At 58.2% G+C, this 14,531-nt stretch overlaps 3 protein-coding genes across 3 annotated transcripts; 2 read left to right on the top strand and 1 right to left on the bottom strand.

Moving 5' to 3' along the window:
• Positions 1 to 5,857: 5,857 nt before the first annotated feature.
• On the top strand, positions 5,858 to 7,438 carry VTJ83DRAFT_4848 (uncharacterized protein; the record flags this gene model as incomplete). Its single annotated transcript, XM_071011382.1, has 1 exon — positions 5,858 to 7,438. The coding sequence occupies one exon, from the start codon at positions 5,858 to 5,860 to the stop codon at positions 7,436 to 7,438; it is 1,581 nt and encodes a 526-aa protein (XP_070866298.1).
• A 990-nt stretch (positions 7,439 to 8,428) lies between these two features.
• Positions 8,429 to 8,880, bottom strand: VTJ83DRAFT_4847 (uncharacterized protein; the record flags this gene model as incomplete). Its single annotated transcript, XM_071011381.1, has 3 exons — positions 8,429 to 8,671; positions 8,731 to 8,761; positions 8,831 to 8,880. 3 exons carry the CDS (start codon positions 8,878 to 8,880, stop codon positions 8,429 to 8,431), a joined length of 324 nt encoding a protein of 107 aa, XP_070866297.1.
• A 3,801-nt stretch (positions 8,881 to 12,681) lies between these two features.
• VTJ83DRAFT_4846 (uncharacterized protein) lies at positions 12,682 to 14,327 on the top strand (the record flags this gene model as incomplete). Its single annotated transcript, XM_071011380.1, has 3 exons — positions 12,682 to 12,810; positions 12,878 to 13,756; positions 13,920 to 14,327. 3 exons carry the CDS (start codon positions 12,682 to 12,684, stop codon positions 14,325 to 14,327), a joined length of 1,416 nt encoding a protein of 471 aa, XP_070866296.1.
• Positions 14,328 to 14,531: the final 204 nt, after the last annotated feature.

Below are 14,531 nucleotides of genomic sequence, written 5' to 3'. Positions count from 1 at the left end.
CAAGCATCACCCGCATCTGATGGCGCGGCGCAGGTGGGTTCTGTGAACGCCACGAATTGCCCGATTCTTTGCCCATGTTATGCACTGATCTGCCACACCGCACATCTTGTCCCTTTCCTCTCCCTGACACGTTGCCGCTTCCCTTCCCTGCCGGCCCTCCGCCGGCCGTTCAGAGTCTCGGAGGGTGTCGTGATAACCCCCCTGGAGGTTGTCATGCCGGGTCGATCGCTGACCCCTCCCCCCCCTTTCCTCTAACCGCACATGAGCGATTCGCTTTTTTTTTTTTTTTTTTTTGGTGCCCAAACCGTCGAGACGATGTACATAGGAGGATACCCCTGGGGGAAAACTCCCAGCCCAAATGAACGATATGAAAGGTTAGGAGTCGTGTACCTGGTGTATGAGGTTCTCGGTTCTCACCAAAGAAATCGGGTCCGGATGGTGGATTCCGGTCAAGGTCCCAAGGCCGAACCCCAGGCAAGCATTTGGGGAAAGCCTACGATCGATGGACCTTGCCTTTACGCAGTGATTGATAATAAAAACTATTGAGTTGTCAAGGCTTCTTCTGATCACTAGGTTGTGTTACCGAAATCAAGCTCCAGAGAGAAACGTGTTCCAGAAACGATGGGGAAACGCATGCTCTCTCTCTCTCTCTCTCTCTCTCTCTACTTTCCCTCCCTATGTGCGTGCCTATCTCTTTCTCTCTTGTTCATTCGGTCAAAAAGGATCCTCCAAGACAACCGGATTTTCTCCATGCAGCTGACACATCGGCTCGGCTGTCTCCGAGCAACTCGGATATCGTCAAATATTGGACTCGCCACGCTGCGTGTTGGAACGAATTGGAGGTCTTGTGGGCCCTCCCCCTCCCCCGTCTGGATCGGCAATTTCAAGAATAGCAGTTAACTATCTGTCACTGCATTCTGCATGTCTTGAGCCTGTCAAGAATGCCGCGAACGGGAGAGACATTGCTGCGTACATGCTTGCTTACTACCTACATGCCGTCCCGTCACCGCTCTCCATCATAGCTGAACCAACGGCATCAAACCAGGCGCGCACTGTGTTCGAAGGGGGCGCCCAACAGCAGCTTTGACGCAAAAACGCCCCCTTCACGCCATGATCAGGGTTCTTGGTAGCCCACGTACTATTAACTCGTGTAAGATACACCTCGCGCATTTCGTTTGGAACAATAAAGAATCAGCATAACCCTGGCCTCCCAGGGGTGACATTGCCTGATAAGCCTCCAAGGCAACATTCCAACGCCCAAACACCCACCCCCCCGAGTCCCAAACGCCACGGGCTCCCGGGAGGCCTTGTCGTCTTCCATGAGACAAGACGAGGGACCCTCCCTTCCCGGCCGCTGCCGCCGTTCGTTCTCCTGCCCCCCTGACCGTGCGCTGCCAGGAACCTGGCAAGGCGGTGGTGCGGTAACTAGAGTAGTTATGTATGTATAGTACGCGGCATGTATGTACGGCGGCCTGGTTTGCCGTTGCGGTGGTGAGTCAACAGACGTGCACAAGCTCCGGCTCCGGCATGAACACAACGCCAACTATCGGCTGAACCGGCACGGCCCTGCCCTGCGGCGTGGCGGCTTGATCTCCCAGGTGGGCGTCCATGACCCCCACGCTCCCACCCGCCCTCTTTTTTTTTGCGCCGCCCTCTCTCGCTCACCGTTCTCTTGGGCGGGGGGAGATCGGAGCTGCAGGTTGCCTTGCCGCAAAAGCCGGGCCCAGATGGGCGCCAGTCGATGCTCGGGGCGGGTGCGTGTGCGGGTATAATAGGCCTGGAGCTTTTTCGTGGTTGGGCGCGCCCCCCGGGGGGGGGGGTGTTCCCGCAGCGATGCTGGCGACCGATCGAACGCCACTAATTCTCGGGTCTCAGGGGAGAAGTTATTCGACGACCCTTGCGCCGGCAAGATGCCGGAACATGTACAACCATACCTACCTACATACATACATACATACGCAGTACATACATACATACATACATACATACATACATGGGTACATACATACACAGTACATACTGTAGCATGACAGGGCTAGCTCTGGGACGGGCCAGGGCTGCTGCTGGGAGAGCGCTGGAGACGAGGAGAATTGCATAGGTTGAGGTGTTGATGTTGGCCTTGTGGTTGGTTCCTGTGGTGTCTTGGGAAGGCTCGGTGATCCTTTCGAGCACCAGCCAACGAAAATTCCACGGGCAGTCTTTCGGCAGTGTCTGAAACACCCAGATCGATCCGATGGTCACGAATCATGATTCCGCCTTACTGTCAACCTGCTGTCGGGCAAAAGGAGCCTCATGATCACCGCCAGTATGTACGCAGTACGTACGCAGAATCTACTGCGGTACGGAGCCCCATGCCACCCACCCACCCGTATAGTACGTATACTGCGTACATACACAGTAGTACGCAGTAGTTAACTATTACTCGGTACAGATGGCAAAGTAACATCGTGCACACGCCCGTGACATGGCGGCGGGTCCCAGAGCAGAGATTGTGCACGGCCAGGGTTACATTAGCAACCAGATTACCTGGTTGGGGCGTTCGGTTGCTGTCGTGTTCCCTTTTTTATCCCAGCCCTGCCCTTGGTGCGCATGTGTAAGCGAGAGCGCCCGGACCCATTGCACCTCTGATATTTCACGGTGGGCTGCTGCTTTCTGCTGCTGCTGCTACTGTTGCTGCGATGGTGATGCTGCACAGTCAGTCAGTCAGTGGTCCTCGTACACCGCACCAGACAGTGGTTAGTTAGCCCGGGCCTCCGTTGCATGTGCGTGTTGTGTGTGATGGGATTGGGAAGCGGCAGCATTAGCATCGGTATTATCATTGTTATCATCATCATCATCATCAGCAGCAGCAGCAGCAGCAGCAGCAGCGGCACACGTCAGCGCAGGACACGGAGAGAGGGAGAGAGAGAAAGATAAGAACCGCCCCGCCCGCAGATTTTTCTCCTTCCAGAGCCGTCGGTCGCGAGGATGGAGTCACTCGAGCCCAGGTTGCGGTGTGCAGCACGGCATCCGGCCTCACCGTGGCGTTGGAATGTCTCACGGATGATGGGGTGGCGTTGCTGATTCTTGCCCAATTTTTCCTGGCGCGCAGCGCGATCCGCGTCGGAAGCGCTGCAGGCCGGGAGGGTCGAGGAAAGTTCCAGCCCGGCGGAAGGCTGCTGGATGGGAGTCGGCGCGATTAGCGCCATCTGGCCGCCAGCCCCTTTCGTCACGCCCTGTCCCCTTGTCCGTCTTCCGCTCCATAGAAGCCGGTTCAGCTCGGTGGACGGCGCCGACTATTGAAGTCGCCATTTGCCGATAATTCGGCCAGATGTGGCTTGTGAGAAATGAAGCTTGTCTTTTCCGTGGTCACGCAGGCCCCGAATCGGATCTAAGACGGCTGCCCGGTCGGAGCTGGAAGCCAGGGCGCCGGTCGGCTCCCCAGGTTTCTGTTGACGATTTCGGGGGGGGGGGGGGGGGGGGGGTTTGGGCGGGCATCCCGAGCCAGGGCAGCTTGCCCGCACACGCACAGGCCGATTTTCATCCTCTCCGGTTCGCTTCACGGTTCGCTTCACGTCCACGTGCCAGGTCCTCCTTGGTAGGAGCTTACGCAGTACGCAGCAGGTCTCATCCCCCGCCAAGCGGAGGGCAAACGATGGAGGCACGTAGTGAGGGGCTGGGGGGACTTGTGCCCGGGAGCCAGCTCAACAAACAAACCCAAGGGAAACGCCGGTCCGGCCGTTGGGCAGCCCCCTCCTCCCTGGAAGCCGTTGGTTTATCACGGGCATGACAAGGCACTAAGACAATGGGAATCGCATCGCAAATACTGCGCAGGTGTCGGGTTTGAGTACCGAGTCCATCGCCGCGCGCCACGCTCTGTCGCGGGCCCCCCTGGCGTGCCGCATGGATTCGTTAGCCAGCTACTCCGTACATGCTTACTGTATGTGCTTGTATGTAGGTACAAAGGATGTACATGGTTAACGTTACATACAACAACAGGATTGGGCCTCTCCTTGTCGCCGATCGTCGAGAGGCCCCTTGTCCCTGCCAAGACATGGATCCGCAAGGGCGGCTGGGCCCCGGGGCTCAGCTTTTTTTGGCCCTTGATGCGGCCGGACCGCTTCGTGATCTGCGCCGGTGTATCGTGTATCGTAGCGTAATTCGGCTTGTACCCCGTAATCCGCCTTCTGCTACCCCACGGCAATCCACATCATGTATAGTAGCTGCCGAGACACGCAGTCGTCGCGCGCAGCGATGACGGCGGCGTTTGCTGTTCTGTTCGCCACGGGTTTGACGCCTTGCATCGAGCCGGTCTGGCGGTAAGCCCAGGGCCGATGCTCCGCGGGGGTTGGCGTCGTTTTGGCGTGCGACGACCAAGCAATGAAATACGAGAACCCGAGTCAGCGCCCCGCTTTTCCCACCGCAACACCAAGGCCATCATGTCTTTTGTGCGTTTGCGTGGCTCCAACAGCGGCCACGGTCCAACACGCCGTGAGGGCAAATTGGGGGCGCTGCTGTTGTTTTTTTCCCCCTTGCCAGCGACAGTGGCAACCGAGCGCTTGGATGGCGCGGTCGGGTGGCCCGGTGCGCGGGAGATCGGCTCCCACCGCGATCAAGAGGCTGGAAGGATCGGCATCGCGACCCAGCGTTTGGAGACGAGACCAAAACAAAAGGAAGGGGGTTGAACTGCTCGGGCTCTCGGCGTCTCGGGCAAGCTTCCAGGATGGGATGAAACACGGCATGCCAGTCCAAGCCAACGGCACCGTTGCATCCAAACTCTCGTCGTTGCATCCGTTGTCAAAAACGAGAGGGGCAACCTCCACCAGGCGGGCTTGTGAGGGTGTACTGTGTACTGTAGTTAAGTACGCAGTATGTACATAGTTACTCAGCATGGTGGGAAAAAAAGAGGGTGGACGAAAACCACCAAGACAATACGGTCCGTACGCCACGATACGGTACGCTAGAGTCAGATAGGTACGTGTACCTGACCTCAGCTCCGGACGTGACCCGGACCTCATTCTTCAAGCCTAGCTCTTATCACGCCAACCCGGAGGTTCCATGCTAGCCCAGCCAAGGCGAAGAATTGGAGGGCAGCCTCGAAAACATCGGACAGGGCTGTGCCTGCCTTGGACCCCCGCGTACCCCCTGTTCGGTGGCTGCAGATGGACATAGGAGAGCCCTGGGTGGGGGTGCTTGTCTGAGAGAGCGTCGGTCGACTGGGGGGGGGGGGGGGGTGAGCATTGGAGGCTGAAAGCTGCATCAGGCAGTGTGGTGGATGCCAACACGGCCTTGCTGGTGTGGTGCAGTGCTTGTTTGGAGTCTTAAAAATCCACGCCGTCCACCTCTCGCTCGAAGGCGCCCCCCTCCTCGTCTGGCATATCCTTTTCCTGCTACTACAGTCCGCTCGAGTCGCCAAAGAGCGGCGTTTCATCGTTGCGAACCCGATCGCTTTCACCGCAAAACCTCGGCTCGAGCCCGGCCTTTCTCGTCGTCCCGGGCCCTCCTGCACCGTTCGACTTGCACTGCCATCGGCCTAGCATCGGTGCCACCTCGTGACCTAGGCCGGTCTGTTGTGCTGTTGGAGTCCTCAGCTGGGCATCCTAGCAGCCAGTCCCGCACATTCGCTACCGCCCGCCTGTCCATGCACCACGATACTACGTAACATATATTAATACCCACGTTCTGCGCCCCGCAGATCGTCGACCACCCCGTCCGCTCGCTGCGCCCCTGGTTGGGAGGTTCTTAACCTGGCCGTTGACCGGGTCCGGATCCGTGACGTCTTTGTGTTTCCCCCCCTCAAGGGCCACCACCGCAGGACACCTCCGTGGACCACGCCCGCCCAGTTGCAGCAGGATCGTCCGACTTCTTCCCACCGGCAATGTCGGTCTTCTCAGTGATCAAGAAGGGCCGCCAGGCCGCCAAGGACCACAAGGCGGAGCAGGCCAAGAAGGAGCGCGAGGAGACCAAGAAGATTCCCTACAAGCACATCCCCAGGCATGCCGCCATCGACGCCCTGTCGGGAGGCCCGGCCGGCTGGAGAGAAAGCGACCGTCACCGCATCGCCGAGCAGAACCGCCGCCGAAGCGCCATGGGGAGCAGCAGCAGCAGCAGCCCCGGGAGCACCGATCACCTCGGCAGCTTTCCCCCCTCCTTCCACCCCTCCACCCTTCCCCGCGTCCACAGCTCCCTCTCGCACGTTTCCTACCCGTCCGCCTATGCCAACCCCGTCGTCCGCCTCCCGCGCAACTACAGCCTCGGGAGCACGCCTCCGGGATGGAACCGCGACACCATGGTCAACTACAGCGCCGCCCTCGACGCCACGGGCCTGTCGGCGTCCTCGTCGGTCAAGGGTAAGGAGGTCGAGCGCATGCTCATGACCCGCTCCTCCAGCCGCGTGTCCGCCAGCCGCCTGCCGTATCAGCCCGTCGGCTGGGGTTACTCTTCTCCGTCGTCATCGGCCTCGTCGTCGGCGGCGATCGCGGGCATCGTCAACTTTTCCGAAGCTCCCTCGCCTGCCGGGAGCTCCTCGAGCACCTCGACCAGCTCCGACTCGCAGGAGGACCTCCAGATGAAACCCGTGGCCCGGCGCACCACCACCACCACCACCACCACCACCACCACCACCACCACCACCACCAACGGCAACAGCAACAGCTCACATTCCAGGACGCCGTCGAACCACCAGAGCCGCCCCTCGTCTGCCGCCGACCGTGACGGTGCCGAGTCCTTGCACAGGCTACACCCGAGCCGGTCGCGCCGCGTCTCGGACGCTGCGTCCTCGTCCCGAAGCGCCACCCTCGCCGCGCCCGTCGGCGCAAGCACGAGCGTCCCGCCCGTCCCGGCGCTCCCGGACGCGCAGGTTGGCGCCGCCATCACCACCTCGGATACCCCGGCCGCCGTCGGGGTGGCCGTCTCCGAGGGCCTGGACGCGGAGGAGGAGGAGGAGGAGGAGGAGGCAAAGGAGGCCAAGAGCAAGGGAGCGACGCCCGATGAGGAAAAGCCTGGCGCGACAGAGTTCGCCACGGCGGAGCCCTCCGTCGGCGCCGGCGAGGAATCGGCGCAGGAAGACGCGGCCCCCGCCGCGGTCTCCGCCCCCGCCGCGTGCGCCAAGCCGACAAGCGCGCCCCGGCGCTCCTCCAAGGTGGCGCGCTTCAGCGATCTCGAGCCGATCCAGTCCCACGGCACCACGTCTCCCAAGGCCAAGGCCAAGCCGTCCAAGGACAAGAAGCGGAGCTCTTCCTCCACCACGACGACTCTCCCCGTGGACTTTGACGAGTCCGTGCTTCCTCCGTCCAAGACCCTGGAGCTCCCGCAGCCTGGCGCCGCGGCCGCCGCCCTGCCGGCCAGGCCGGGCAGGCTGACCAAGACCGTCAGCCCTCCGGTGGCAGGGGGCAAGCTGTTCAAGAAGAACCGCTGGTCGTTGTTTGGGAGGAGCAACAGCACCGCCGTTGCTGTGTAAGGGACACACTTGATATGATTGATCACCCTGCAAGGTTTCTTGGGGGGTTGGTCCTGGACCGAGCACAACGCTGCATTTCCTTTGTTCCTGGTGTTTTGGGGGTTGGGGGTTTGCTTTTTTTTTCTTCTTTTTTAACGGGGGGGAAGGAAGGGCTTTGGCGCTTGGATACCTTTATGACCTTGTTTTAATCTCTTTTTGGGTGTTGGGTGGGATCACACGACGGCATTTCGAGACCTGGACTCTCGTTTCTCTGACACATTTTCTCCTTTGCGTGTTGCTTTCAGGAACTTCAACAAGGATATTCATGGTAACTGGTGGGACACACCTGGGGTTTTCAGCGTATGGCTTCGCTCAAGCATGGGATGCACTCGATAGATGGAACTGATTTGGACCACTTGGTGTGGTGGGGTTCCTATGGAGAGGATCGTTCGGCTCTTTTTTATTTTGAGATTGAAGCCATCTAAACTCCATCTTTGAATACTATCCGTCCGTCCCTCTGCTTTCTCAACGGACAGAAGATGGTTCTTGTCCAGGCAGCCATTCCCATCCAGAGAGATGGTGTACCAGCGCCCCGTACATACATGCAGCTTCTTGTTCCCATCTCAGCATCGGTGTTCTTCGTGAAGGATGCTCGCTGGCTAGTTCGTGGTGATGCTCTGTTCCTTGATGCACCGAGCTCGCTCAGCCAGCCTCGGCCGCGCGGCCTAGCGGGCGAGCAGATGAGCCGTCTCAACCCTGTCTCACACATCATTGTGGTGCGTTGGATGCAATGCAGGTCAGACGACAAACGTATCAATATTTCCTTGATTCAGAGTAGCATCATCCTCAACCCGCCTGGCCGCGAAAAAAATGAACCACAAGGTCAACGATACCCCCCCCCCCCTTGCCTCCCACGCTGCGCATTGCGTTGGCGTGTGTTGTCTCTGTCCAGCAGAATCCCTTATCTCCCGACTTGTCGTTTTTTTGGTGCATCTACCCAATCTACCGAATCTACCGATAGTTGCATTGGTCAGGCACCGGGGACCTAGGTTGGCCGGGCCGAGATGAAACAGTCGCAAGGTCCTGGGCCTTGAGGGAGGAGATGCCTCGTGTTCGGGGACTAGCTATGCGTCTTTTCATCCACCGACGATCCCGTTCCAGCCAATGCAATGGGTGAGACTCTACCATGTTCATGGATCCGTCATCCCGCAAGTGCGGCGGCAGTAGCAGTAGCAGCAAGATCAACAAAACAACCTACGACAGTATTAGCCACCCGAAACAGCCAAGTCAAGTCGAGAGCCCCAAGACAAAACACCTTCGCGCTCGGACCGCCGAGTGTCAGCTCTGTTCCGCAGTTCTGGAACGCCGGGAGTCAAGGTAGGACAGGGTTAGGCTGTTTCATGGCCGCGACACCCGGGCTCAGCGTCAAGGTGGAAAGCCCAAGCGCTCGCAAGCTGTTCCATGTCCAAGAGGTGATTTGAGAGTTGTTTTGTTTCTTGTTAGCCAACAGGTGCCACCGAAACAGACGGGATCCTCCCCTGTCGGTCGGCGGCCCTGATCGTCTCATCTTTGCTTTTGGGGAGCGGGACGGGGATTCCTCCCGTCCTTCTGGAAGCCCCGGCGAAGAGGCTTGGAGCAAAGATGGTGCGGGCTCGGCGGCGGACCGGGCGCGGCTTGGGGAGCGGGCATCCCCCTGGATGTGCGAGCGGCGCGTACCGTACCAAAGTAGTTACCCAGTTACCGGCAGTTACCTGGAAATACGCCGCCCAGCGGTACCTTACGTTGCGTACCCGGCACCTCTCTGCCTCTGCGCTGCTTGCCCTTCCAATAACTAGTTAATTACCACACAGCAACGACCTAGGTGCTGAGCCGGCCTCAGGGATCCGAGCTGCTGCGCATGCATCGAGATGGTGTAGCCCTCCAGCACCGATGTGACAGGGCCTTGAGCGGGGAGAATCCCTCTCGTGAGACTTTGGACATCCCAGAAGGCTCCGATAGGATTCCGTAAGAGAGGATGAGGAGTCTGACGGGTTGCAGCATGCATCCTCGAAATCCTACGAGCTGCCAGCACTTCGAGCACCGCCTGGCGGTGATTGGTGTGACCAGTTCCTCCAGCATGTGCATTGGTTCGCGAGATGATGCGCTATTGGAGCAACCTTGGGACAATCTTCAATGGCGAAAAAGACTTTGTATGTAGGCTCCGATGGCATACAGGACGAGGGCCGGGGGGCTACAGGATCCATGTAACCATTGTGCAGGATTGGGCATGGCCGGCAGCGCCTCTCCTCCCAGGGCTGAAGACCGACGTGGCCCTGCTGGGATACTTTTGAGCGCTATGGCCTAATGAGGTGCAGTCTATTGCTGCTCCCATAACAAGCGCATAAAATTGACGTTCACCCCATGCTCCTCCGTCCGGGCTGCCGCGTCCGGGCTGCCGCGTCCGGGATCGAGTCTGGGAGAGACTCTTCGTCGCGAGGCATTGGGAAACGGTCAAAAGGACCGCAAGAGGGACTTAAAAATAGAACCGGGGAGTTTCTTAGCGTCGCTGCACACGCCCAGCCTTCCATATCGGATACCGGCCAATGTGAGTTTCGAGATGCGGCCAACGCCTTTGAACAAACGATGGACGATGACGCCGGGACTTGCACAAGTTTTTGTACCTCCCTCGGGTATCTGAACTTACCGTACGGTAATCGTATCGTATCCTATGGTACGCCGTACAAGTACCTAGGTAAGGTATGTACACTAACTAATAACGTGACCGACAGGGTTTTTGGCCAGCCAGGGTTTTTGGCCACCCCCTTTTCCCCACCTGCCGGGTCAGCCCACAACACCAAAATCAGGAGTCTCGCGATGACCATGAGCAATACAAACAGGGCAGTTTTGAGGCTATTCGCAATTAAACAGATACATACAAACGCAGAGAAATTAAAAGAAGGCTGGCGGTAAGGAGACAAGCAAAACACACAGTCAATCAGTCAGTCAAATAAGTCAGTAGCTCTGGGCAGCTCTTTCTAAGCGATCTTTACGATCTTAACTACCCCACGTCTAGATGCACGATGTTCCTTCTCTTTAGCTTCCTCTGCTGTACATACCTCTCGCTTATACTCCTCCTGGCGATAGTCCTCTACCGTTAAGATTCAAGCCCCCTTGACCTGCCTTTTCTTACTCTTCTTCCTACCGTTTTTCTGCTTGTCAACGAGCTTGTTAGTTAAAAACTGGAGGGCAAGATTATTAGTTTAGAGGCTTTCGTAAGCGGACTTAATATCAATAACGTATTGTTTCACTGGGCTGCCGTACAGCTGAACCAAGTCCTTAAGTAAGCTATCGATCCTGGATACTAAAGCCCCTGTAACGAAGAACTCTGCCTAGCAACCTTGCGAATCTGTAAAGCGTACTGTTGGAGTTGCTGGGCGCGAGGCAGGGCTATCTCCTAGGCGCGAGGCAGGGCCATCTCCTAGGCGCGAGGCAAGGCTATCTTCTGGGCGAGGGGCAGGGCGAGGGGCAGGGCGAAGGGCAGGGCGAGGGGCAGGGCCATCTCCTGGGCGCGAGGCAGGGCCATCTCCTAGGCGTAAGGCAGGGCTATCTCCTAGGCGAGAGGTAGGGTAAAGGGCAGGGCGTTCAGATAAGTATCCTAGAATAGCGTAGACCTTCTCGGGGTTAAAGGGCAAGAGACCTACGCTACGCTAACCGCTAGCGATATTCTTTCTTATCGTCTTCCTCGCCTAAGTATAGTAGGTAAAGAACTAGGCGTTGGAGACCTTTACGGCGCTAAGGAAGGCACCTTCGTTAACTAGGCGCCTATACTCGGTAGCTAGAGGGCTGAAAACGCCTATATCGAGAGGCTGGAGGGCGTAGGTAGCGTAGGGAGGAAGGTATAGGGGTATAATATTGTAGTTAGCGTAAAAGTCGATAAATTTAAGCGAGATATAGCTAGTATAGCCGTCGAGGATAAAGAGGCGATATTTCGATAGCTTCCGGGGCGCGGTATACCGTTTAAAATGTTAAACCTACTCTATCGCGATCTCGTAATCGGTCTAGCTATTCGGGGAGGCGTAAAGGACCGTTTTTATATCGATAGTTGTATCGTCGGGGACTTAATTTAGCTGTACTACTTTGCCTTCGAAGATAATAAATAATAGAAGAAGGTAGCTATTACCGGAGATATATTCGATTACAGAAACCTACTCCTTATTTCCTGGTTATACAACGAAGGCTTCTGTATCGCGCTAAGGAATAATAACCCGCTGGCTTATCCTAACGCCCTTTATACAACCCTTTTCGTCTATATTATAAATATCATCGTCGGGTACGTTGTATACGAGGCGAACGGTTTAAAATAGCTCGAACCAGTGTTTAACGGTATTATAGTCGAAGGTATCTTTACAGGCTTAATCTATCGTACAAGCCCGCCGGACCTATAAGTCTAGGTAGCGAGAAAGGAAATTGCAATACTATCGCTAGCCGAGGGGGGTTTTATCGCCTTTTACCTAAAGAAGCTGCGTTATAAGGTTACGAATAACTTTAATAGTTATCGGCTAGCCCCAGGTATTAAGCTGATAATAGGCTTTAACTACTACTTCTTCTTCGGCTAACGAAAGGCGTTGCTCTTTCAAATATACGGTTTTTTACAGCTGGTACTTGTTGGAACGGCGGTTGGTAAAAGTGTTACGGTTGAGATCGAATAAATAAGCAGCTTAGCGAAGGCTTATCTTTGGATTGATAGCAAGTGCCTCAAGCGCGCGTTGAATACACAGCTCTTTTTCGTTAACACTGTTCGCTATCTTAAGAGGCCTTCTAAGTATCGAAAAGAGGGAAAAACGCACCTTAGAGAGCAGGTTGTTAGTGTTGAACGCTGTTCGCTTGGTTGTGATCGATGTCAGGAGGTGGCTTGCGATAGTCGACTTGGCGGAGCTGCATGTGGCCAAAAACCCTGGCTGGCCAAAAACCCTGTCGGTCACGTTAGTTCGTAGCCAATAACGAATAAATACTGCGTATAGTACAGCCTGTTCAGCAACGCCCAGGGGTAGCCATGTTCGGATTGGTCAGCCTTGCAAGCCACCTTGCTTTCTCGACTCGTGTCATCATCGCCCGCGTCGGTCAGCCTCGCCGACGACTCCTCGCTACCCACGCTCGTCAGCGCCAAACTTTCGCCAACCCTGAACGTCTCCATGGCATCCACGCCTCCCGCCTGAGCCGAATCCAACCCCCCTTTGCATGCAGCATACCGCTGTGTGCCAATCCCCCTCTCCCCTCCCTCCGCCATGGCGATGGAGGACCTCGTGGGTTGGTTGGAGCAGCTGGTCTGGCTCCTGTGGGAGACGGCCCGCGAGAGGCCGGCCTACTTCTTGTTCGCTACCATCCTGCCGCTGGCCGCGCTGGCTGCCTTTTGTGTAGGTGATGCTTTTCCTTTCCGGCGCGCCATGCATCCCCTTTGCTAACGGATCGCTTCGACCTCAGATCTACGTCACCCTCCACCTTATCGCCCCCAAGCCCCGGCTCCCCTTCCCCTCCGAGAAGACCTACATCACCACCCATCCCGATGGCTCCACCTCCTCCCCGCGCCCGCTGCCATGCTGGTACGACCGCTGGCGCGCCGAGGGCTCCCTGGCCCAGGAGTACCCGACCATCCCCAAGGGCTTCCCGCTGCCCAGCGAGCCGGCCATCGAGCCCGCCGAGGTCGAAGTCAGCGTCGTCATCCCCGCCTACAACGAGGAGGCCCGCCTCGTCCCGGCGCTCGAGGAGATGGTTGAGTACCTAGACCAGCAGTTTGGCCGGCCCGGCGCCAACGGCGGCCCGTCCCTCCTCCACCCGGAGCGCCAGGAGCGGTCCGCCGAGAAGCAGCCCGCCTCCCAGAGGGGGAAACGCGCCACCACCCCGCACCGCCTCGTCTTCCGGCCCGATCCCCTGACGCCGCGCCCCAGCAGCAGCGACGGCCCCGCCTCCTTCTCCTCCCCCGCCGCTACCGCTGCCGCCGCCCAGCCGCCGCCCTCGCCGACGGCCCCGCGGCCCTGCTCCGGCTACGAAATCCTCCTCATCGACGACGGCAGCCGCGACCGCACCGTCGAGGTCGCGCTCGCCTTCGCGCGCAAGCACGGCTTGCACGACGTGCTGCGCGTGGTGCGGCTGGAGAAGAACCGCGGCAAGGGCGGCGCCGTGACCCACGGCCTGCGGCACGTGCGGGGGCGGTACGCCGTGTTTGCGGATGCCGACGGCGCGAGCCGGTTTAGCGACCTGGGCCGTCTCATCGAGGGCTGCGAGGACGTCGTGGACGGGTCGAATCGCGGCGTGGCGATTGGGAGCCGGGCGCATTTGGTGGGGAGCGAGGCGGTTGTGAAGGTGAGCTTGTTTTTTTCTTTTTTTTTGTTGGTTTCTCTCCCATCTACCTACCACCCCCTCCCGTACACACACATCTTTCCTACCTTATCTATCCTTCTTGACACAACGAAACTGGTGCTGACCCAAGGGGAACCCCCCCTCCCCCTCTCCCCTCCTCGCGCAGCGCTCCGCCATCCGCAACTTCTTGATGCGCTCCTTCCACTTCGTCATCATGATCCTCACCCCGCCGGCCACCTCTCGCATCCGCGACACGCAGTGCGGCTTCAAGCTCTTTTCGCGCGCCGCCCTGCCGCACATTGTGCCCTACATGCACGCCGAAGGGTGGATCTTTGACATTGAGATGCTCATGCTGGCCGAGTCGGCCCCGCCGACGCCCGTGCTGGCCAGCGACGGGTCCGTGATCGGGACGAGCTCGGGGATACGCGTCGCCGAGGTGCCCGTGGGGTGGCACGAGGTGGCGGGGTCCAAGGTGAACCTGGTGCAGGATAGCGTCAAGATGGCCGTCGGGTTGGCCGTGCTGAGGGCGAGCTGGATGTTGGGGGTGTATCGGAGGCGGTTGCCGCCGGCCTAGGGTGCTAGGCCTAGGGTGGGCTCTCAAAGCGCTCGAGCGCTTGGGAGCGAGGCCAAGAAAGAAGCACGATGATCTCTCTGTGTTCATAAAGGATACCAGGGCGCTGTCGCAAATCCTGAATCGTATTAAGCTCTAGGTAGATATAGTAGACATCTATGTCCCTGATCCATTCATGCCGCGGGTCGAATATACCCACCCCACGCC

The sequence above is a fragment of the Remersonia thermophila genome, chromosome 4 (assembly GCF_042764415.1).
Source record: "Remersonia thermophila strain ATCC 22073 chromosome 4, whole genome shotgun sequence".
In the NCBI taxonomy this organism is placed as follows: Eukaryota; Fungi; Ascomycota; class Sordariomycetes; order Sordariales; family Chaetomiaceae; genus Remersonia; species Remersonia thermophila.
Note: the sequence above shows the minus strand (reverse complement) of the source record. Positions and strands in the feature narration are given on the sequence as shown.